At 40.1% G+C, this 22,745-nt stretch overlaps 1 protein-coding gene and 1 pseudogene across 7 annotated transcripts in view; one reads left to right on the forward strand and one right to left on the reverse strand.

The window, feature by feature from the left end:
* The window catches only part of SPTLC2 (serine palmitoyltransferase long chain base subunit 2), a 110,088-nt gene that overhangs the window by 32,423 nt on the left and 54,920 nt on the right, over positions 1-22,745 (reverse strand). For 2 of the 7 annotated variants that reach the window (XM_089908022.1, XM_022576436.2), the window contains exon 10: positions 7,561-7,601. The exons of the other annotated variants lie outside the window; for them this stretch is intronic. In XM_089908022.1, coding sequence (XP_089764148.1) covers positions 7,561-7,601 — 41 coding nt within the window. The remainder of the gene's footprint in view (positions 1-7,560; positions 7,602-22,745) is intronic. 7 annotated transcript variants of the gene reach the window in all.
* LOC149750332 (small ubiquitin-related modifier 1 pseudogene) lies at positions 5,056-7,213 on the forward strand (annotated as a pseudogene).

Consider the following 22,745-nt stretch of genomic DNA (forward strand, 5'->3'; position numbering starts at 1 on the left):
ATTTATTTCAGTATACATTTGCTAGAGATACAGGAGATACAAAAGTGGTATGATAGCCATTACACCAAAGGCAAAAATCTCACCAGGAAGACTACACAGAAAGGGGAGAATATATTACGTGCTGGGTAAGCACACATTAGACAAAGCTATCCTGAGCACCCATCTATTATGTGCCAGACCCTGCTCTAGGCCCTGGGTAGACTGTATCGAATAAAAGACACAAAAACCCCTGCCTGCTACGAGCTTACATTCCAGTATGGGGGACAGACAACAAAAAAGATGAATGCCTCACTCAAGCACTCATTCTGCTCAAGCGCTGCCTCCATAAAGCGTCAAGACCCAAAAGCAAAGCACACCTGCATTTCCAAGGACCAAGTAAGCCAGTCTGGTTGGAGCTGAGCGAGCCAAGCAGGGAAGAGTGGGACCAGAGGAGGTCAACAAAGGGCCAAATCATAAATTTATTTATTTTACTTATTTATTTTTGGCTGCGCTGGGTCTTCGTAGCTGCACGGTCTTCCTCTAGTTGTGGCGAGCGGGGGCTACTCGTCCTTGTGGTGCGCTGGCTTCTCATTCTGGTGGCTTCTCTTATTGCAGAGCATGTGCTCTAGGCACATGGGCTTCAGTAGCTGTGGCATGTGGGCTCAGTACTTGTGGCTCACGGGCTCCAGGGCACAGGCTCAGTAGTTGTGGCACACAGGCTTAGTTGCTCCGCGGCCTGTGTGATCTTTCTGGACCAGGGCTCGAACCCGTGTCCCCTGCATTGGTAGGCGGATTCTTAACCACTGCGCCACCAGGGAAGTCCAGAGGGCCAAATCAGAAGGGCCTCATAGGTCTTCATGTTAAGACTCTGACTTTAAGAAGCAGGAGAAGCCCTCTGAGAGAGTTCTTAAACAAGACTGGCATGACCTCCTATGCTTCAACAGGATCACCCTGAGTGATACATTTAGAAGACAGTCAAAGACAGAAGCAGAGAGAGCACTGGAGAGATGACTGTGGTTTGGACTAGGGTGACAGCAATAGGTATAAAAACTGGAGGGAGGATATATTTTGAAGGTAGACTAAACTGTTACCAATGCTTAAAGCACATAGGAAATGCTAAATAAACATTTAATGAAAGAATGAATCTTGAAAGGTGGGAGAAACCAGTGTGAACTAGAGTACTCAAGAAAGGTATGAGTCATAAAATTTTACTGGTACTCTGCATGGATAGCTCCTATTCCTAATTTTCAGCATTGTTCATTTATCTGAATCCTTCTAAACCATTTTTCGCTTGACTGATCCCTCTACTATAACTGGTTATTAAATCCAGGTGAAAGTAGACAGGAGTCTAAGTCAAATAAATAACAGTGGGGATTACAGTGAAGTAGAGAGGTTCAAAGACATTAAGGAGGCATAATCCACAGGCTCTGGTGATTAAATATATGGAATAAAAAAGAAGAGAAAATATAATAATGATCTCTTCTTCGGACAACTTCATGAATAAAAGATGCCATTATCTGAAAAAGGGAACACAAAAGAAAAAGCAGGTTTGAGGGGAAACAAATGGAAAAGGCTAAAAACTTTAGAGAAACAAAACAATTTTGGGAAACAAGTATTTTTGGAGTCTAAAGGTTTAAAATTAAGTATATCAAGACTACTGCTTCCAGGGATTTCCCTGGTGATCCAGTGGTTAAGAATCTGCTTTCTAATGCAGGGGATGCGGGTTTGATCCCTGGTCGGGGAACTAAGATCCCACATGCCGGGTTTCCCTGGTGGCGCAGTGGTTGAGAGTCTGCCTGCCGATGCAGGGGATACGGGTTCGAGCCCTGGTCCAGGAAGATCCCACATGCCGCGGAGCAACTAAGCCCGTGCGCCACAACTACTGAGACTGCACTCCACAGCCCACGAGCCACAACTACTGAGCGCGTGTGCCTAGAGCCCATGCTCCGTAACAAGAGAAGCCGCTGTAATGAGAAGCCTGCGCACCGCAACGAAGAGTAAGCTGGTGCAAAATTAAAATTTGGTTCCTTCTTAGGTTAAAAGGACAAGATTTTTCCCCCTATTCGTCTGCGCTTGATAGTAAGATTATAAAAGACAGATCTTATGTTTTGTCAAAATAATCACTTACGTTCTATGTTGTCTTTATCAGATCTTTGATTATTTAAGTAAACCTAGTCCTCTCAATATTAAAAGAGCTAAGTTTTGCACAGTACTAAATATATAACCTTCAATAATTGCCTGAGAGGGCTTCCCTGGTGGCGCAGTGGTTGAGAGTCCGCCTGCCGACGCAGGGGACATGAGTTCGTGCCCCAGTCCGGGAAGATCCCACATGCCGCGGAGCGGCTGGGCCCGTGAGCCATGGCCGCTAAGCCTGCGCGTCTGGAGCCTGTGCTCCGCAGCAGGAGAGGCCACAACAGTGAGAGGCCTGCATACCGCCAAAAAAAAAAAAAAAAAAATCGCCTGTGAAATCTTTGTCACTTTGATTAAATGGATAACTGAGCATTGTTCCACAGTGACCTATGATCCTATTTGACGAAGTATTTTTAAAACTTTTGATATCTTTGACAAATTTCAAAAATAAAATTTTAAATAAAGTCTTTTTTGACTTAGAACTAACTCTGAAATATTATTTCAAGGCCCCTGAAATATCTCAAAGATTGGTTCTCTCCTTATAAAAAGGGATATGTTAAGCTAACTAGGCTTATTTCATATATTAAATTACATGGGAAGCATTTCCAAATAAGTAATACTAAACCTTCTTTATTGTATGTCTGTATAGATATATGTTATAAATATTTCAGAAACTATGTGAAATTCCTAGAAATCTGGTATGTCCTGAAATAATGTTATCAGTCATAATTCTAGTTATCTTAAAATATTGTATGTCACAGAAATAACCCAATTTCCTTGTCAACTGCACTGTCATCAGATCTCTAACCATGCCAGGGTAAGAATTTATAGAATTCTAACTTAGAAATGGATGACTTCATAAAACTGTTAAAAAAAGATCAAAACCATGAATTAATTCCATGGGACTAAATGAACTGATGAAGATGATTATAATTTTTATGACTTTTTGTTTTAAATATTATCAGTTCTTTTATGCTTTGTCAGAGTCCCCATTTATGTTGGATTCACAAGCTGACAGACCTCTCACAATGTGACTTCCTTATCTTTTGTTATTCGTAGGCACCATTAAACACTGTGTGGGAGGGGAATTATCCTAGCAGAACTCATCAGCTTTTTGTTCTTGCCAAAATTATGGAGTAAATTCTAACAACCCTAGAATGAAACTGTCCTCCAAAGCTGCTAAATAGGCAATTAATATCCTCATTTTCTTCCCTCCCATAAATGACTACTAGTCAAAACTCCTCTAATCCTGTGGTGTTATTTATGTGCCACTGCTAAAAGTAACACGAACAAAATTATTATTTGTATATATGTGTATATATATGCATGCAAAAGAAATCTGTAGACTATATGCCAAATAACTGACACTGGTTATTCCTGCTTATTTTCTGTGACATATATTTGGGTTTTTGAAAATGAGCATGTATTGCTTCTATAAACAAAACAAGAATGAATGAATAGGTAAATTCATTTAAACGTAGTATTAAAGGGTTAGGACTCAGCACTTTCACTGTCGTGGGCCCGGGTTCAATCCCTGGTTGGGGAACTAAGATCCTGCAAGCCGCACGGTGCGGCCAAAAAAAAAAAAAAGGAGTATTAAAATTCTGTATTTGGATCCTTAACAGGCTGATCCCCGAATTGCATATATTCATACAGCAAGAGGACTCAAACAAAATAAAACTATATATAAAAAGAATTCCAAAATCAGAACTTAAATCAGAACATAAAAACACATCTTCATATTTGTACAGATAAACATAAACTCTATATCCATCAGTTTTACTTGTTGGTCTCTTACTTTCATTAATTAGAATCATATAACAAAGTTCCCAAATTAATTCATTTGTTCTTCTTGGCTGTTACTGATGATCTACTTTCTAGAAAATTGCCAAGGGTATAAACATCATGTATGGGACCAACTAAAAATGAATTAATGAATAGAAACTAAAATATAAAGTTAACTGAACTTAATATTGTAAAACTGTCAACATTCCAAGGGAACCAGACTTTAGAACCCAAAGTTGGGTCTTCACTGTCAAGCCCAATATGGAGGGAAAAAAGTTGATAGGCTTAGACAGAGTTTATTCACTCATTTACTTCTCCTGAAGCTGAAAAACATTAGAGGCAAATTTCAGTATCCAAAAAAGTGGGCTAATCAACTGAGGATACTGTGATGGCTTTTTTTTTTTAATATTTATTTTTATTTATTTATTTGGTTGCACCAGGTCTTAGTTGCAGCGGGCAGGCTCCTTAGTTGCAGCCAGCGGGCTCCTTAGTTGTGGCTCACGGGCTCCTTAGTTACGGCTTGCCAGCTCCTTAGTTGTGGCATGTGAACTCTTAGCTGCAGCATGCATGTGGGATCTAGTTCCCTGACCAGGGATTGAACCCAGGCCCCCTGCATTGGGAGTGCAGAGTCTTAACCACTGCACCACCAGGGAAGTCCCCGTGATGGCTGATTTTATGTAACACCCTGACTAGGCTTCATGGGCCCCAGATATTTAGTCAAACATTACTCTGTATGTGTCTGTGGGGGTGTTTTGAATGAGAGTAATATTTAAATTGGCTGACTGCCCTATGTGGGTGAGCCACATCCTATCAGCTGAAAGCCGAAATAGTACAAAAAGGTCCCCCCAGGTAAGAAGGAATTCCTCCTGCCTGTTAAGGTGGGACATTTTTTTTTCTTCTCCTGCCTTCATACTTGAACTGAAGCGTCAGCTCCTCCTGGATCTTGAGACTGATGGCATCTGGACTAGATCATTTGGGTCTCCAGTTTGCCTGCTGTAGATCTTGAATCTTGTCAGTCTCTATAACTGCATGAGCTGATTCCTTATAACATCTTTCTCTCCCTCTTTCCCTCTACCTCCCTGTAAAAATACTGCACAAGGAAAGCCCAGCAAATGCTTTATGATAATGATTTTAGCACTGATGCCTTAGAAAGCGTGGAACCCTCTCCAAAAGACAGCAATCTATTCATTTGACCAAGTTATTCCAGGTCCAATGGGACTTAGATGATACTTAACAGAAAATTTTCTTGAATAATGGCCATACTTTTACTTAGAAGTTAAGAACAATTTCTAACTGCTGTTAGAGCCACTTATCTTCTACTCTCTTTTCTACTTCTCTCTGCAAATGGCCACAATCCCCGGTACTATCGTTTGAAGTATAAGCATAGAATTGGAAAGAATACTGACCCATGTAATTACTGTACTTCACTTAAATGGTTTTGGTTATAAAGAAGAGATAAGAACCACTTCCCGCATCAAATATAAAAATGACCAAGTACTTCTTTTATCCTTTATCAACTGCAAAAACAAACAGCTCTCTAGGACCTGGGAACAGAGCACCCTGTCACTGACGGGGTGTTGTTCAGGAAAAACTGAATGGGAGACATTACTCAAAATCACATATAGCAGCAAATATCTTAGAATAAAAAATCTTGTAGCCATGCTCTCTATACATCCCCACAAGAGCAGGCAGGCTTCCTAAATAATTAAAAACTGAACAAGTAGGAGGCATAGCAGAAGTCCCTCCAGCCATAGTGTTGTGTTGTGGGGAAGAGACGGATTTGTAAATCCTAGAGCAAGGTTCTGCCTACCCGAGGCGATGGCTGGGTGGAGACCCTGGGGGAAGCCACTGTCACCATGTCTGACCAGGAGGCAAAACCTTCAACTGAGGACTTGGGGGATAAGAAGGAAGGAGAGAACACTAAACTCAAAGTCATCAGACAGGATAGCAGTGAGATTCACTTCAAGGTGAAAATGATGACGCATCACAAGGAACTCAAAGAATCATACTGTCAAAGACAGGGAGTTCCCATGAATTCACTCAGGTTTCTCTTTGAAGGTCAGAGAATTGCTGATACTCACACTCCAAAAGAACTGGGAATGGAGGAAGAAGACGTGATTGAAGTTTATCAGAAACAAATGGGGGCATTCGATGGTTTAGATTTTTTTATTCTTCTCCCTCAATCCTTTTTTTATTTTTAAAAATAGTTCTGGGCTTCCCTGGTGGCGCAGTGGTTGAGAGTCCGCCTGCCGATGCAGGGGACACGGGTTCATGCCCCGGTCTGGGAAGATCCCACATGCCGCAGAGCGGCTGGGCCCGTGAGCCATGGCCGCTGAGCCTGCGCGTCCGGAGCCTGTGCTCCGCAACGGGAGAGGCCACGACAGTGAGAGGCCCGCGTACCTCAAAAAAAAAAAAAAGTTCTTTTGTAATGTAGTGTTCAAAACAGAATTGAAGACTGGCACCCCATTTCTTTAAAACATCTGGTAATTTGAATTCTAGTGCCCATTATTCATTATTGTTTGTTTTCACTGTGCTGATTTTTGGTGATCAAACCTCAGCCCCCTTCATATTGCCCTCTCCTTTTTAAAAATTACATGTGTGCACAGAGGGGCCGCCTTTTCCAGGACTGTGCATTTGCACGCTTGTGATAAATAACAGCGACTAATGCGAGTGTTCATAATGACTTTCCAATTGGCCCTGAAGTTCTAGCATGTGATTGCTTCACTCCTGGACTGTGACTTTCAGTGGGAGATGGAAGTTTTTCAGAGAACTGAACTGTGGAAAAATGCCCTTTCCTTAACTTAAAGCTACTTTTAAAATCTGAGGGTCTGGACCAAAAGAACAGGAATATCAGGTTGGAGTCAAGATGACAGAGGTGGTGAGAATAATGACTAACTCCAAAGATGGCTTCACTGCAGAGAAAGCATTTTAAGATGAAAGAAAAACCTTGCTTGAAGATCCCAGAAAAGTTCTACTTTTCATTAGCAGTTAAAGTTATTCATGCAGAAGTGTATACAACAGAACACTGCTCTTTTTGGTACTTTTTGGCCTGGGATATGGGTTTTAAATGGACACTGTCTGTACCAGCTTCATTAAAATAAACAAAATATTTGTTAAAAAAAACTGAGTAAGTAAAGGTAACAATGGGGGGAAAAAACCTTTTCTACAAGTAGTAGCAAATATTTGGTACTTGTTAAAATTTTGATAATTTTTGCTTATTTTATGAATCTTACAAATGTATAGATACTGAAGTTGATTTTCATGCCAACAGAAATATATTGATAATTAACAAGGTTAAACCATGAAGGAATTTCTACTTCATGATATATATATTTTTCACATTTAGATGATACCGTAGTTGGTGAGTTGGGCAGAAGAGGGATTAATCCTTAACTAGGTCCTAAAGTTTTCTTCGTTAAAGAATCAGTCTCTTCTTCATTCATCTTTCTAAATCATCAGTAGTCACTCTCTTTGAACAGCTCTAAAGTGAGGGGGCAAAGCAGCAGACAACGCTCTCAACTCTCACCACAGCACTTTCTAGATCAATAAATTATGTACTTGTCACAAGTATCCAGTCAGGATGCATCATGAAGAGCAGCAACTCATGGCCTCCTGGAAGGAGCAAGAGAGACAAAAGAATGCCAGCAAACACACAAATCAACTGACCTTTATGGTCATCCTTAGTTCTTTAACTTCTACATGAACACCTGCAGAGATGTAGATGAAAATTAACATCATTATATCTAAAAATATCTTAAAATACCAAAAGGGACTGGAGAAGGAAGTAGTGGTGGAAGAGAGAATAGAGCATAGGATGTAAAAAAAACATCAATGAAGCTATTTTTAAAACCACACTATGCTGGAACTTGAATTTATCTATTCATGTTTTTCACATGACCCCAGACAAAGAAGAATAAAGTCTCCTATTTAAAAATGTTACCTTGGGACTTCCCTGGTGGTGCAGTGGTTAAGAATCCACCTGCCGGGGCTTCCCTGGTGGTACAGTGGTTGAGAGTCCACCTGCCGATGCAGGGGATATGGGTTCGTGCCCTGGTCCGGGAAGATCCCACATGCTGCGGAGAGGCTGGGCCCGTAAGCCATGGCCGCTGAGCCTGTGCGTCCGGAGCCTGTGCTCCGCAACGGGAGAGGCCACAACAGTGAGAGGCCCGCATACCGCAAAAAAAAAAAAAAAAAAAAAAAAAAAGAATCCACCTGCCAATGCAAGGGATACAGGTTTGAGCCCTGGTCCGGGAAGATCCCACATGCCGCAGAGCAACTAAGCCCGTGCGCCACAACTACTGAGCCTGTGCTCTAGAGCCTGCAAGCCACAACTACTGAGCCCACATGACACAACTACTGAAGCCTGCACACCTAGAGCCCATGCTCCGCAACAAGAGAAGCCACCACAATGAGAAGCCCGCCTACTGCAACAGAGTAGCCCCCACTAGCCGCAACTAGAGAAAGCCCGTGCGCAGTAACGAAGACCCAATGCAGCCAAAAGTAAAAATAAATAAATTTATTAAATAAATAAAATAAAAATTAAAATGTTACCTAAAACAAAAGTAAAAGAAATATTAGCTAAAAGGCAGGGCAGACTGACTTTAATAACACTTAAGTCCCAATTAAATGGCACTAGACAATCTTCCCGTTAGGTTCTTAAGAGTTCCAGGGAACAGAGGAAAATAAATGTACCTTTCTGCTCCAGTGAACAGTCTTGTAAAAGGGATATTTATAAGGGACTTTCAGGAAGCAAGTGTTCAGTAACTTTGGAACACTGAAGCAAAATGAGTGGGAACTAGGTTTACCATCTTCTAGACGCAGCCCCTGTTTTGCTAGACTGTCAACAAATATCAAAGTGCTCAGCTTGGGCAATTGTTAAGTTAATGAACACCAAAGGAGACAGCCCGCCCCTCCCTACCCTAGGGATACTGTTCTAAAGCAGCCCTTTGGTTCTTTATCTCCCTACAAGAATGCATACAAGTATTTGAATCTACTCTCCCATTATTACTACTGCTATTTCTCTCAACAGCTAGAGCAGCTCGTTAACACCAAGCACTGCACAGTGAATTCCTGTCACAAGCACTTGTTTATCACCCTCTCCCTAGTAGTAGTTTAATCCTTTAATTAGTTTTAATGCCCAAAACTAGGATTTCCTGAGGACTGCCACAGGATGTGCAACAAGCAGCAGGGGCCAAGGCTTTAAGTTGTTGATTCAATATAATCAAGAATTTTTTAAAATGGTTGCTAACGCAGAGCCAGAAACAGGGCCCTAAACAAAAGGAAGAAAAGAGGCCAAGTGCCTCTGAAAAATTAAGGAACTGAGTTTTAAAGGGTGCCAGCTCACAATTAGGACAGAAAGGCTTAATTTGTCCAGACTGTCCTACTGTCCTCCTTTGGTACTGGAACATATCACAAGCTACTTTTAGACAGAAATGAAGGGATGAGGAAATACGCGTACTGTGGTCAAGCACCCACGGACAGATGAAGAGGGTTAGCAAATACAGCAACCACTGGTGAAGGCGAGGCTTGGAATTAAACTAGTTTCAGAGGCGGAAGGCAAGGCAGTAAGTAAGAATTTCACAAAACTGATTAGGACTGAACGTTTTAAAAAAAGAGTATATAGTGAGCAAGGCCTTTTGTAGGTTACGTACAAAATTTGAGAATCTGAATTAATAGGCTACAAAAAATACAAGTAGCATTAAAAAAAAATAAAACAAAATAATTCCAACCATCCTTAAGAGGCCTGAACATAGGTCTCTGAATCCTTAGTTGTCTCTTTTCCCTCTCCTAATTTGTTCTAACTTCACCTATGCCACTGATTCATTCAGCAAGGATCACCAGCTCCTTAGAAGGAAGCAGCAATGCATTTAGATTTCCAAAAACAATGAAAATTGGCAACTTAACATCACCACCAAACTCCTGTTCCACAGGCCAATATTTCCCTTATTTTTCTTTTAAAAGAAACATCAAATATCTTGTCTTCCAATTTCCTTTCTTTTCCCCAATTACCACCAATCAGTAGAGTTGCTTTTGGTTCTCATTGATGTAAATGAGCAAGAAAAAAAGAGAGAGAATCCTCAAATCTCTTAAAAGTTAGTTTGCATTATTAATTGAGATTTTATTTAAAATGCATAGTCTAAGGCCTTGTCCACCAAGACTCATGGTCTGGTGAAACAGACTCGAATCCTCATTTTTAACAAGCTCTATAACTGTGGTGCTCAACCCTGGCTGCACATTAGAATCATCTGGGGTGCTTTTAAATAACATCCTGCAGGAGCCTCACCCCCAGATAGTCATGGGTCTGCAAAGGGGCGTGACACTGGCATTATTACTAATTTTTAAGCTTTCCTGTGTGTGACCAAGGTTAGGAACCACCATACTAAAAGTAACTTTGACGCAGGTGGTCCATGGATAAAGTTTGAGAACAGGGGCTTAAAAGAGTACACCTTAATGAGATCCTTCTGAAACTCATTCCACGTATCTACGTCAACGTAGATAGCAGGCAGATACAAGTATTTAGATAATTTATTTTTTCTAAACCACAGGTGACAATTAAAAAAAAAAATCAGGGCTTCCCTGGTGGCGCAGTGGTTGAGAGTCCGCCTGCCGATGCAGGGGACACGGGTTCATGCCCCGGTCCGGGAAGATCCCACATGCCGCAGAGCAGCTGAGCCCGTGAGCCATGGCCACTGGGCCTGCGCGTCCGGAGCCTGTGTTCCGCAACGGGAAAGGCCACAGCAGTGAGAGGCCCGCGTACCGCAAAAAAATAAAAATAAAAAAAATAAAATGCTCTTCAAAAAGCTCTCAAATCTTAAGGAAAGCCTTAAGGAGGATATCTGGTTCTTAACTGAGAGAGTCCATCTATCTTGTCACTTATTTATACATATTAAGTATTCCTGTGGCAATAAACTGCAATAAAGTTGATGAAAATCTAGGATCAAGTCTCCTAGATAAAGCCCTCAAAAATAATTCTGGGGGGGCTTCCCTGGTGGCGCAGTGGTTGAGAGTCCACCTGCTGACGCAGGGGACACGGGTTCGTGCCGCTGTCTGGGAAGATCCCACATGCCGCGGAGCGGTTGGGCCCGTGAGCCATGGCCGCTGAGCCTGCGTGTCCGGAGCCTGTGCTCTGCAACGGGAGAGGCCACAACAGTGAGAGGCCTGCGTAATGCAAAAAAAATAAATAAATAAAATAATAATAATTCTGGGGGAGGGACTTCCCTGGCGGTCCAGAGGTTAAGACTCTGTGCTTCCACCGCAGGGGTCACAGGTTTGATCCCTGGTCAGGGAACTAAGACCCCACATGCTGCACAGTGCAGCCAAAATTAAAGAAAAGAAAAGACAAATAAAAAAATAATTTGGGAGGAAAAAAGCAATTCCAACTGTGTTAATATTGAGAAAGGGACTTCCCTGGTGGCACAATGGTTAAGACTCTGTGCTCCCAATGCCTGGAGCCCGGGTTCGATCCCTGGTCAGGGAACTAGATCCCACATGCATGCCACAACTAAGAGTTCGCATGCCACAACTAAGGAGCCCATGAGCCGCAACTAAGGAGCCCGCCTGCTGCAACTAAGACCTGGCACAACCAAATAAATAAGTAAAATAAATATTAAAAAAGAAAAGATTGAGAAAGTTATTCCTCTTCAACAAACAAAACAGAGACTGGGCTATAAAGCTGACAAATTACAAGTGATGAGAAGAAATGGTCATTCATCTCACCCAAACAGTAAATGAACAAATCAAGTCATGGAAAAAAATCTTTAAAATTAATTTTATTATGAAATAAAACTAAGGTAGTTCACCCACTTCAATCTTAAAAAAAAAATAATAATGTGATTCACAGTAGTTTAATTAAGAGTTTAGCTCCCTTATATCATCTTACCACATCTTCTCCAATATGAGGGGCATCGACTTCGGGGCTCCTTTCCTGTCCAAGGGGAACATCCTCAAACTCCTTATTTATGTTGTGCATTAATAACAACATTCTACTAAATGAACAAGTCTGTTCAAAGGTTAGCTTCCAGCCTGCTGCCTGTGGGCATCTTAACAGCCAGCTTAAAACAAACTCTGAAACAAGACGCAAAAGGAGAGACCACTCTTGTGGCAAGAAATTTTTATTAGCACTTGGATTTGGAAGAAATAAATGGGAGTGGAAGAAGTAATAGACAGACCATGCTACAAAAGCTCTTGAGTATTCAGGATAGATTTCTGAAGCAGAGAGGGAGGTTAAAGGGGTTACTGATCCATGGAGAGGAAAGAGGTAGGCTTTCATTTGTAGGGGCGATTACTCACAACTAAACTTAGCTGTTTTTTTGAAAATTCGCAGACAAGAAATCAGAAAATTAAAAATAGATTATGAAGTGAATGGAGTTCAGGAAAGCCACATTCTACTTGAAGACAAAATATTGAGAAAACTTATCTTGTGTGTGAGCTCAATTTTCTCTACCTGTAAAGTGGTTATACTGCTTGCTGATTTCAGAAGGCTTTAGCCATTCGTTAAAAAGCCCTTTTTGCTAGATAATAAAGAGGCTACTTTACAGAAAGAAAATCTTTTTCTTTGATTGCTGGTAATTTACTAAAGTGATATATATTCCACAGGAAAAATCCATTTAGATAGAAAAATTAGTAAGAAACATAAAGTCAATAAGATCTGAATTTGCTTCAAATAATTAGCTGGATTTAAGGAAGTTTAAGGGGGTTTTTTGGGGGTGGGGGTGAGGGAGGAGGAGAAGGAAGGAGGGAAACCAAGAAAAGGGGAAGCTGAACAAAAGAAGAATTTATTTGTGGCTCTGAAACCAGTCCTTTCTGGAATCTTACCCCTACCACTAGACTATACACATTTTCAAAGGCAAGGATCATGTATTGTTCAACTCTGTACCCCTCAACAGCAAACCCACCACAGGATACAGAGCAAGTGCTTGAGAAATGTTTGATAAATGAAGAATTAAATATTTCTCAACAGTGTTCTAGGCTGTAAGTTACAAGAAAGGAGGGATCTAATCTACTCTCCAGCATTAAATATACTGCTAAACTGTACCGTGGCTAAGAATTAAACTGTGTTCTCTAGAAAACTTGATTTTTACTTAGATGAATCTCTAATAGTGAAATAAACAAATTACATAAAAGCAGATACATAATAATAAAGAAAAAAGTGGAACCCAAATATTCCTAGGCTCAGAAAGCATAGGGATTGGAAAGAAGGGTACCCAGGTTCAACCAAATGAAAAGCCAGCCTGCCTGCCAAAGGTAACGAGCGGATGTCAGCACCCCCTCTCCAGAAGCAGGAAATTCTCTTTATGACCACTCCCACCGCCACCCTCTCTCAAGACTGTTTTCTTTAAGGGTTCTGCCCCCTCAGCATGGGGATCCTGGAATGCTTTAAAAAAAAAAAAAAAGCTTTTAAAAAAAGGATGGGCAGAGAATCTGAATAGAAATTTACAAAAAAAGCTTCTCAGTTCTAATTAGCTTTTGACAGTTCTTGGGATTCTCAAGGTGATCATTTAACACCTCATTAACAAGTCTATTATAGGAATTAATTCAAATGAGCCAAACCGAATTTTAATTAAACCTCTATCTGCCCAAGGTATTCTTTTTCTTCCTCCTATGCCAACAGCCACCTGAATGAGCTCTCAGTTCCCTTCAATACTAAGAAGTACAAAAAGTGCAGTTTTCTACAAAGAAAGTTATTTCTGTCATCATATTAAAATTTATCTAGTAAAATGTACCTATCTAGTTTATTTTGTTCCACAATTTGGCCATTCTGGCTTAACATTCAAGTATACAAGCAACGTACTTTAAGAACCCATCCATTTTCTAATATTTCTCGATCATGTGTGTGTTCATTCATTCACCAAATTTATCAAAAGGCTACTAGATTTCAGACACTAAGCTAGGTGCTGTGCTTGTTATTAACTACATCTTTGGACAGAAATAAAATACATCAAAACACAACTCTGGAAAATGGAAAAGCGCAATTTTAGTTCCTTTGGTCAGACATTTTGCCTTGATTCATATATAGATCTTACAGCTAAATTTCTATTACTGGGCGTGGATTAGTGATGTGTGAAGTAAAATCTAGAATTTCAAATGTCTTGTGTAATTTGTCAGAATTTCCTAGGTCTCATTTTTTTCTACTCACCAGCCTGTTCTAACTCAGTATGTCTACTCAAGGTACAAACATAATTCCTAACCACTGTTATCTTAGGTAAGACAGCTCTTAGGTGGTTCCTAGGCAAGACGGCTCTCAGCATCTACCCATCACTGTAGTCACATGGCCCTCTCTTCTTTGAGAAAAGGATAGGAATTGGAGGGGAAATGTGGAAAAGATTGGGAGAAAGAAGAAAAGAGTGCTTACAAAGTAGGGTAGGAAAAGGATCTCAACTGCCCCTGCATGCTGCAGCTTTTCTGAAGGCTCTACACTCTCATCACCAAAGAATAACAAGTCTTCCCACAAAAAAGATGAAAACATTTATCAATAATCGACCACAGACTATTTGTGTGTATGTTTAAGGCTTACTTTCAAACTTATCTTAGGCAGGATTTACTTTCATGTAAGTTATTAATGTACTCTGGAGTCTAAAACAAAAGAAGTTTTAAATATAAAAGTAACATATTCAATCTGGTAAAATAAAATTCTAATAGTACAGAAAATTATTAAAAAAAAAAAAAAAAAAAAGAAGTTTCCCTCCTCCACCCAGCCACCTCCATTCCCACTCCCAGCAAGAAGTTCCAGGCTCTGTTTCTGGCTCTCTTCGTGGCTAGTACCAAAATGCTGAATAATAAACTTACACCTCTGCTGCCTCTTCCGTCAACCCTGGATGGTGCTTAGATAAGGCATCTGCACTCCTACTTTCCATGTTTCCTCCACTAATCACCACCACTTTTTGTAATACTACTATTTTAAAATTCTTCTAGTGGCTAGTTATCTTTATAAATTTAAAGACTATTTCTTTCTTTTTTCTTTTTTTTGGCCTGCGCTTCGTGGCTTGCAGAATCTTAGTTCCCCAACCAGGGACTGAACCCAGGTCACAGAAGTGAAAGCACCGAGTCCTAACCACTGGACTGCCAAGGAGTTCCCTAAAGACTATTTCGTAATTTCAAAATGTGTTGTTTATAAACTTAAGACGGTATCTACTGACTCTGAAGAGAAAAAATAAAGTATGAATACCAATAAGATACACAGGACTCAAACGTAATTCATTCAGGACAAAACCAAAAATTATTAGACATGCTGAATGTGGCAATAATAAACTTCATATACTTATTGGAATTATGCTATTATTAGCCAATTAGCGACATGTTAAAGAGAAAAAAATCAAAATTCAGTAACATAAAATACTTGAGATATACAGTCAAAATTACAATGAAGGGGGGGCAATAGAGGGGTGAGGGGTGGGAGGCACGAACTATTGGGTGTAAGATAGGCTGAAGAATGTAGGGTACAACACAGGGAATATAGCCAACATTTAGTAATAACTGTAAATGGAAAGTAGCCTTTAAAAATTGTTTAAAAAGTTAAAGATTTTTTAAATTAAAAAAATCTTATTTACATTTAAAAAATTGCATGAAAAGGCTTAGAGAATTGCAATGAAAAGGCTTAGAGGTTTCATTATATGTTCAGTATTTTAGGACTGGGACAACAACTGTAACATCTATCATATAAGTCTATTGACTGACTTACACACTTTGAAGAAAACATTGTGTTCAAACATCAAGCACTGGCTCTGTGAGACAAAATTATAAGTGTGAGACATAAAGTTGTGAAACATGGCTTTTGGAAGGAAAAACTCAATCAGCACAAAGGTGTCATAAAAGACAGCATTTCACTTTGTTGTGAAGAATGAACAGAATTTCGGTGACAGGAGGATGAGCATTCTGTCAGAAGCACCAAATTGGTTTAAATGAGGGTACAGGAAAAGACGGTTAAGCTAAAATCAAACTATAGAGGATCTCAAACATCATATAAAGAATTGAACTTTATTCTGTAGGCAACTAGGAGTTACTAAAGACTGTTATTCTATATTTCGGCATCTTTAGGCAGACACCAACAGAAGCTGTATGTTAGGAAGATTAATAAGTGGTACAGGAAAGACTGGAGCAAGGAAAATGCAGTTATGAGTGGTGCAACTGTTTAAGGAACAGGGAGTCAGGGCCTGAAACAGTCATATGGCAGTGGGAATAAGCAGAAGTGACAGGCAGAATCAACAGATTTTGACTTAGACATGGGGAAATGTGACTACGATTTCAGGCCTACATAACCTGAGGACAGTTATATATTTAGTTGAGAAGATGAAAAGAGGATACAATGAGAAAAAGCAGCATAATTTCTGTGCTGTTCCTGTTAAAGATACGTAGGCTGAATCTTAATCACGAGGAAACACTAGATGAACCCAAATTGAGGGATATTCTGTATAATAACTGGCCTGTAATTGTTAAAAGTGTCAACGTCACAGAAGTCAAAGAAAGACCGAGGAACTGTGACTGAAGAAGAGTAAAGAGACATGACAACTAAGTACAAAAGGTGACTCTAAACCACATCCACAGCCTCAGGATGCTGGTCTGAGGAACAGACAGTAATAATGTATCATTATCAGTTACTGAAATAATTAATAACATGTTCATATTAGTTAATTAAATAACATATTAGTGTAAATTTCTTGCTGTGGTTGGTTGTATTATAGTTCTGTAGGAAGTACACACTAAAGCATTTGGGATGATGGGGCTTCAGATCAGCAACTAACTCTCAACTGGTTCAGGAAAAAAGGTTTTTTTGGGCTGTACTTCCAACTTTTATGTAAGCTTGTGAGTGTTTTACGGATAAGAAAAAGATTTAAAAACATTATGATGAGGGGCTTCCATGGTGGTCCAGTGGTAAAGAATCCACCTTCCAATGCAGGGGATGTGGGTTCAATCCCTGGTTGGGGAACTAAGATCCCACATGCCTCGCGGCAACTAAGCCCGCATGCCACAACTAGGGAGTGTGCACGGCACAAACTACAGAGCCCATGCGCTCTGGAGCCCACGTGCCACAACTAGAGAGACGCCCTCATGCCGCAACGAAGAGCCCACGAGCCACAATGAAAGATCCCGCATGCCACAACTAAGACCCGACACAGCCAAAAATATAAATAAATAAGTAAATAAAATAAATATTTTAAAAAATTATGATGAGAAACATCAACTCTGCCATATGACTACAGGTCTACATCACAGAATTTAGGGACAAACATTTGAAATTATTGTGACTTTTTTTTCATAATTTTTAGTTCTCTTCCCCAGAGCCAGTTCCTTAAAGCCAACAGGGAAAAGCAAGAACACCAAGGAAGATTAGAATGCTCCTGTTTTTCCCTACAATTGTCCATTTGTTTCCAGAAGTTGCAGGAAGTTTCAAAAAATGAAATAATATATACATTAAAAATAAAAGACAGGAAAGATGATCGTTGTACAGCAACAAGAGACGTGCACTGCACATCCACAAGGGTCCATATTGGGCCAAGAAAGAAGAAAATAAATACTTTTGTAGATGTAATATATGAGCTCCTTAAGTTCCTAAATCAGTCTCAAAAATGAAATTGTGCCTCAAATTTATGATCATATATAAAATGCTAACAGCTCCAATAACAGAGTAGCTTAGAGAAGATATAAAAATTCATGATCTTAAAACACACACACACATACCTTTCAAACACTGTATGTTCAGAAAAGTGAATCTGAGTCTCAAAGGGGTAAGGGTGTGGTAATGAGATTAGAACCCATAGATGGTAGTGCAACTGGCCCAGGGAAAAAAGCAAACCAAAAAACACTGTGCTGCTCAAGCTCAAGGCGGACTAGAAGGACGTGCGCTCACTCCCTCTTGCGAAAGCACAGGAATCACAACTAACTGCTGAACAATCGCTGACAGCAAGACACTGGAACTCACCAAAAAAGACACCCCACATCCAAAGACAAAGGAGAAGCCACAATGAGGCGGAAGGAGGGACGCAATCACAATAAAATCAAATCCTATAACTGCTGGGTTGGTGACTCACAAACTGGAGAACACTTATACCACATAAGTCCACCCACTGGAGTGAAGGTTCTGAGCCCCACGTCAGGCTTCCCAACCTGGGGTCTGACAACGGGAGGAGGAATTCCTAGAGAATCAGATTTTGAAGGCTAGCGGGATCTGACTGCAGCACGTCAACAGGACTGGGGGCAACAGAGACTCCACTCTTGGAGGGCACACACAAAGTAGTGTGCGCATCGGGACCCAGGGAAAGGAGCAGTGACCCCATAGGTAGGTCTGGAGACTGAATCAGACCTACCTACTAGTGTTGGAAGGTCTCCTGCAGAGGCGGGGGGTGGCTGTGGCTCACCACGGGGACAAGGACACTGGCAGCAGAAGTTCTGGGAAGTACTAATTGGTGTGAGCCCTCCCAGAGTCTGCCATCAGCCCCACCAAAGAGCCGGGTAGGCTCCAGTGCTGGGTCACCTCAGGCCAAACAACCAACAGGGAGGGAACCCAGCGCCACCCTTCAACAGACAAGCGGATTAAAGTTTTACTGAGCTCTGCCCTCCCCAGAGCAACACCCAGCTCTACCCGCCACCAGTCCCTCCCATCAGGAAGCTTGCACAAGCCTCTTGGATAGCCTCATCCACCAGAGGGCAGACAATAGAAGCAAGCAGAACTACAATTCTGCAGCCCAAAGAACCAAAACTACATTCATAGAAAGACAGACAAAATGAAAAGGCAGAGGACTATGTACCAGATGAAGGAACAAGATAAAACCCCAGAAAAACACTTAAATGAAGTGGAGATAGGCAACATTCCAGAAAAAGAATTCAGAATAATGATAGTGAAGATGATACAGGACCTTGGAAAAAGAATGGAGGCAAAGATCGAGAAGATGCAAGATATATTTAACAAAGACCTAGAAGAATTAAAGAACAAATACCTAGAAGAATAAAAGAACAAACAAACAGAGATAAACAATACAATAACTGAAATGAAAATTACACTAGAAGGAATCAATAGCAGAATAACTGAGGCAGAAGAACAGATAAGTGACCTGGAAGACAGAGTGGTGGAATTCACTGCCCCGGAACAGAATAAAGAAAAAAGAATGAGGGCTTCCCTGGTGGTGCAGTGGTTGAGAGTCTGCCTGCCGATGCAGGGGACATGGGCTCGTGCCCTGGTCTGGGAAGATCCCACATGCCGCGGAGCGGCTGGGCCCATGAGCCATGGCCGCTGAGCCTGCGCGTCCGGAGCCTGTGCTCCGCAACGGGAGAGGCCACAACAGTGAGAGGCCCGCGTACCGCAAAAAAAAAAAAAAAGAAAGAAAAAAGAAAAAAGAATGAAGACAGCCTAAGAGACCTCTGGGACAACATTAAAGGCAACAACATTTGCATTTATAGGGGTTTTAGGAGAAGGAGAGAGAGAGAAAGGACCTGAGAATATATCTGAAGAGATTAGAGTCAAAAACTTCCCTAACACGGGAAAGGAAATAGCCACCCAAGTCCAGGAAGCACAGAGAGTCCCAGGCAGGATAAACCCAAGGAGAAACACACCGAGACACACAGTAATCAGCTTGACAAAAATTAAAGACAAAGAAAAATTACTGAAAGCAACAAGGGTAAAATGACAAATAACATACAAGGGAGCTCCCATAAGGTTAACAGCTGATTTCTCAGCAGAAACTCTACAAGCCAGAAGGGAGTGACATGAAATATTTAAAGTGATGAAAGGGAAGAACCTACAACCAAGATTACATTACCCGGCAAGTATCTCATTCAGATTCAACAAAGAAATCAAAAGCTTTACAGACAAGCAAAAGCTTAAAGAATTCAGCACCACCAAACCAGCTCTGCAACAAATGCTAAATGAATTTCTCTAAGTGGAAAACACAAGAGAAGAAGACCTACAAACACAAACACATAACAATTAAGAAAATGGTAATAGGAACATACATGTCGATAATTACCTTAAATGTGAATGGATTAAATGCTCCAACCAAAAGACACAGGCTTGCTGAGTGGATATAAAAACAAGACCCAAATGTATGCTGTCTACAAGAGACCCACTTCAGACCTAGGGACACATACAGACTGAAAGTGAGGGGATGCAAATGGAAATCAAAAGAAGCTGGAGTAGCAATACTCGTATCAGATAAAATAGACTTTAAAAAAAAGACTGTTACAAGAGACAAGGAAGGACACTATATAATGATCAAGGGATCAATCCAAGAAGAAGATTTTACAATTATAAATATGTATGAGCAAACACAGAAGCACCTCAATACATAAGGCAAATGCTAACAGCTATAAAAGAGGAAATCAACGAAAACACAATAATAGTGGGGGACTTTAACACCTCACTTACTCTAGTGGATAGATCATCCAGACAGAAAATTAATAAGGAAACACAAACTTTAAATAACACAATAGGCCAGATAGATTTAATTGATATTTATAGGACATTCCATCCAAAAATAGCAGATTACGCTTTCTTCTCAAGTGCGCACGGAACATTCTCCAGGATAGATCACATCTTGAGTCACAAATCAAGCCTCGGTAAATTTAAGAAAATTGAAATCATATCAAACATCTTTTCTGACAATGCTATGAGATTAGAAATTAATTACAGGGGAAAAAATGTAAAAAACACACACACATGGAGGCTAAACAATACATTATTAAATAACCAAGAGATCACTGAAGAAATCAAAGAGGAAATCAAAAAATACCTAGAGAGAAATGGCAACAAAAACACGACGATCCAAAACCTATGGGATGCAGCAAAAGCAATTCTAAGAAGGAAGTTTATAGCTATACAATCCTACCTCAAGAAACAAGAAAAATCTCAGATAAACAATCTAACCTTACACCTAGAAGAAACAGAGAAAGAAGAACAAACAAAACCCAAAGTTAGTAGAGGGAAAGAAATCATAAAGATCAGAGCAGAAATAAATGAAATAGAAACAAAGAAAACAGTAGCAAACATCAATAAAACGAAAAGCTGGTTCTTTGAGAAGATAAACAAAACTGATAAACCTTTAGCCAGACTCACCAAGAAAAAGAGGGAGGACTCAAATCAATAAAATTGGAAATTAAAAAGGAGAAATTACAATGGACACTGCAGAAACAGAAAGCATCATTAAGAGACCACTACAAGCAACTCTATGCCAATAAAATGGACAACCTGGAAGAAATGGACAAATCCTTAGAAAGATACGTATAACCTTCCAAGACTGAACCAGGAAGAAACAGAAAATATGAACAGACCAATCACAAGTAATGAAATTGAAACTGTGATTAAAAATCTTCCAACAAACAAAAGTCCAGGACCACATGGCTTTACAGGTGAATTCTATCAAACATTTAGAGAAGAGCTAACACCCATCCTTCTCAAACTGTTCCAAAAAACTGCAGAGGAAGGGACACTCCCAAACTCATTCTATGAGGCCACCAACACCCTGATACCAAAACCAGACAGAGATACTACAGAAAAAGAAAATTACAGGCCAATATCACTGATGAACATAGATGCAAAAGTCCTCAACAAAATAGTAGCAAACAGAATCCAACAGCATATTAAAAGGATCGTACACCATGATCAATTGGGGTTTATCTCAGGAATGCAAGGATTCTTCAATATACACAAATCAATCAATATGATACACCATATAAACAAACTGAAGGAGAAAAACCATATGATCATCTCAATAGATGCAGAAAAAATTTTTGACAAAATTCAACACCCATTTATGATAAAAACTCTCCAGAAAGTGGGCAGAGGGAACCTACCTCAACATAATAAAGGCCACATACGACAAACCCACAGTAAACATCATTCTCAATGGTGAAAAACTGAAAGCATTTCCTCTAAGATCAGGAACAAGACAAGGATGCCCACTCTTGACACTATTATTCAACAGTTTTGCAAGTCCTAGCCATGGCAATCAGAGAAGAAAAAGAAATAAAAGGAATACAAATTGGAAAAGAAGTAAAACTGTCACTGTTTGCAGATGACATGATATTATACACAGAGAATCCTAAAGATGCCACCAGTAAACTACTAGAGCTAATCAATGAATTTGGTAAAGTTGCAGGATACAAAATTAATGCACAGAAATCTCTCGCATTCCTATACACTAACAACAAGAGATCAGAAAGAGAAATTAAGGAAACAACCCTATTCACCATTGCAACAAAAAGAATAATATGCCTAGGAATAAACCTACCTAAGGAGGTAAAAGACCTATACTCAGAAAACTATAAGACACTGATGAAGGAAATCAAAGATGACGCAAACACATGGAGAGATATACCATGTTCTTGGATTGGAAGAATCAATATTGTGAAAATGACTATACTACCCAAAGCAATCTACAGATGCAATGCAATCCCTATCAAATTACCAATGGCATTTTTTACAGAACTAGAACAAAAAATCTTAAAATCTGTATGGACACAAAAGACCCCGAATAGCCAAAGCAGTCTTGAGGGAAAAAAACAGAGCTGGAGGAATCAGACTCCCTGACTTCAGACTATACTACAAAGCTACAAAATCAAGACAATATGGTACTGGCACAAAAACAGAAACAAAGATCAATGGAACAAGATAGAAAGCCCACAGATAAACCCACACACCTGTGGTCAACTAATCTGTGACAAAGGAGGCAAGGATATACAGAGAAAAAACAGTCTCTGCAGTAAGTGGTGCTGGGAAAACTGGACAGCTACATGTAAAAAGAATGAAATTAGAACACTTCCTAACACCATACACAAAAATAAATTCAAAATGGATTAGAGACCTAAATGTAAGACCAGACACTATAAAACTCTTAGAGGAAAACATAGGAAGAACACTCTTTGAC

The sequence above is a fragment of the Delphinapterus leucas genome, chromosome 2 (genome assembly GCF_059928025.1).
Source record: "Delphinapterus leucas isolate spDelLeu-1000000601 "Yukka" chromosome 2, BTC_Dleu_Yukka2, whole genome shotgun sequence".
NCBI classification, from domain to species: Eukaryota; Metazoa; Chordata; class Mammalia; order Artiodactyla; family Monodontidae; genus Delphinapterus; species Delphinapterus leucas.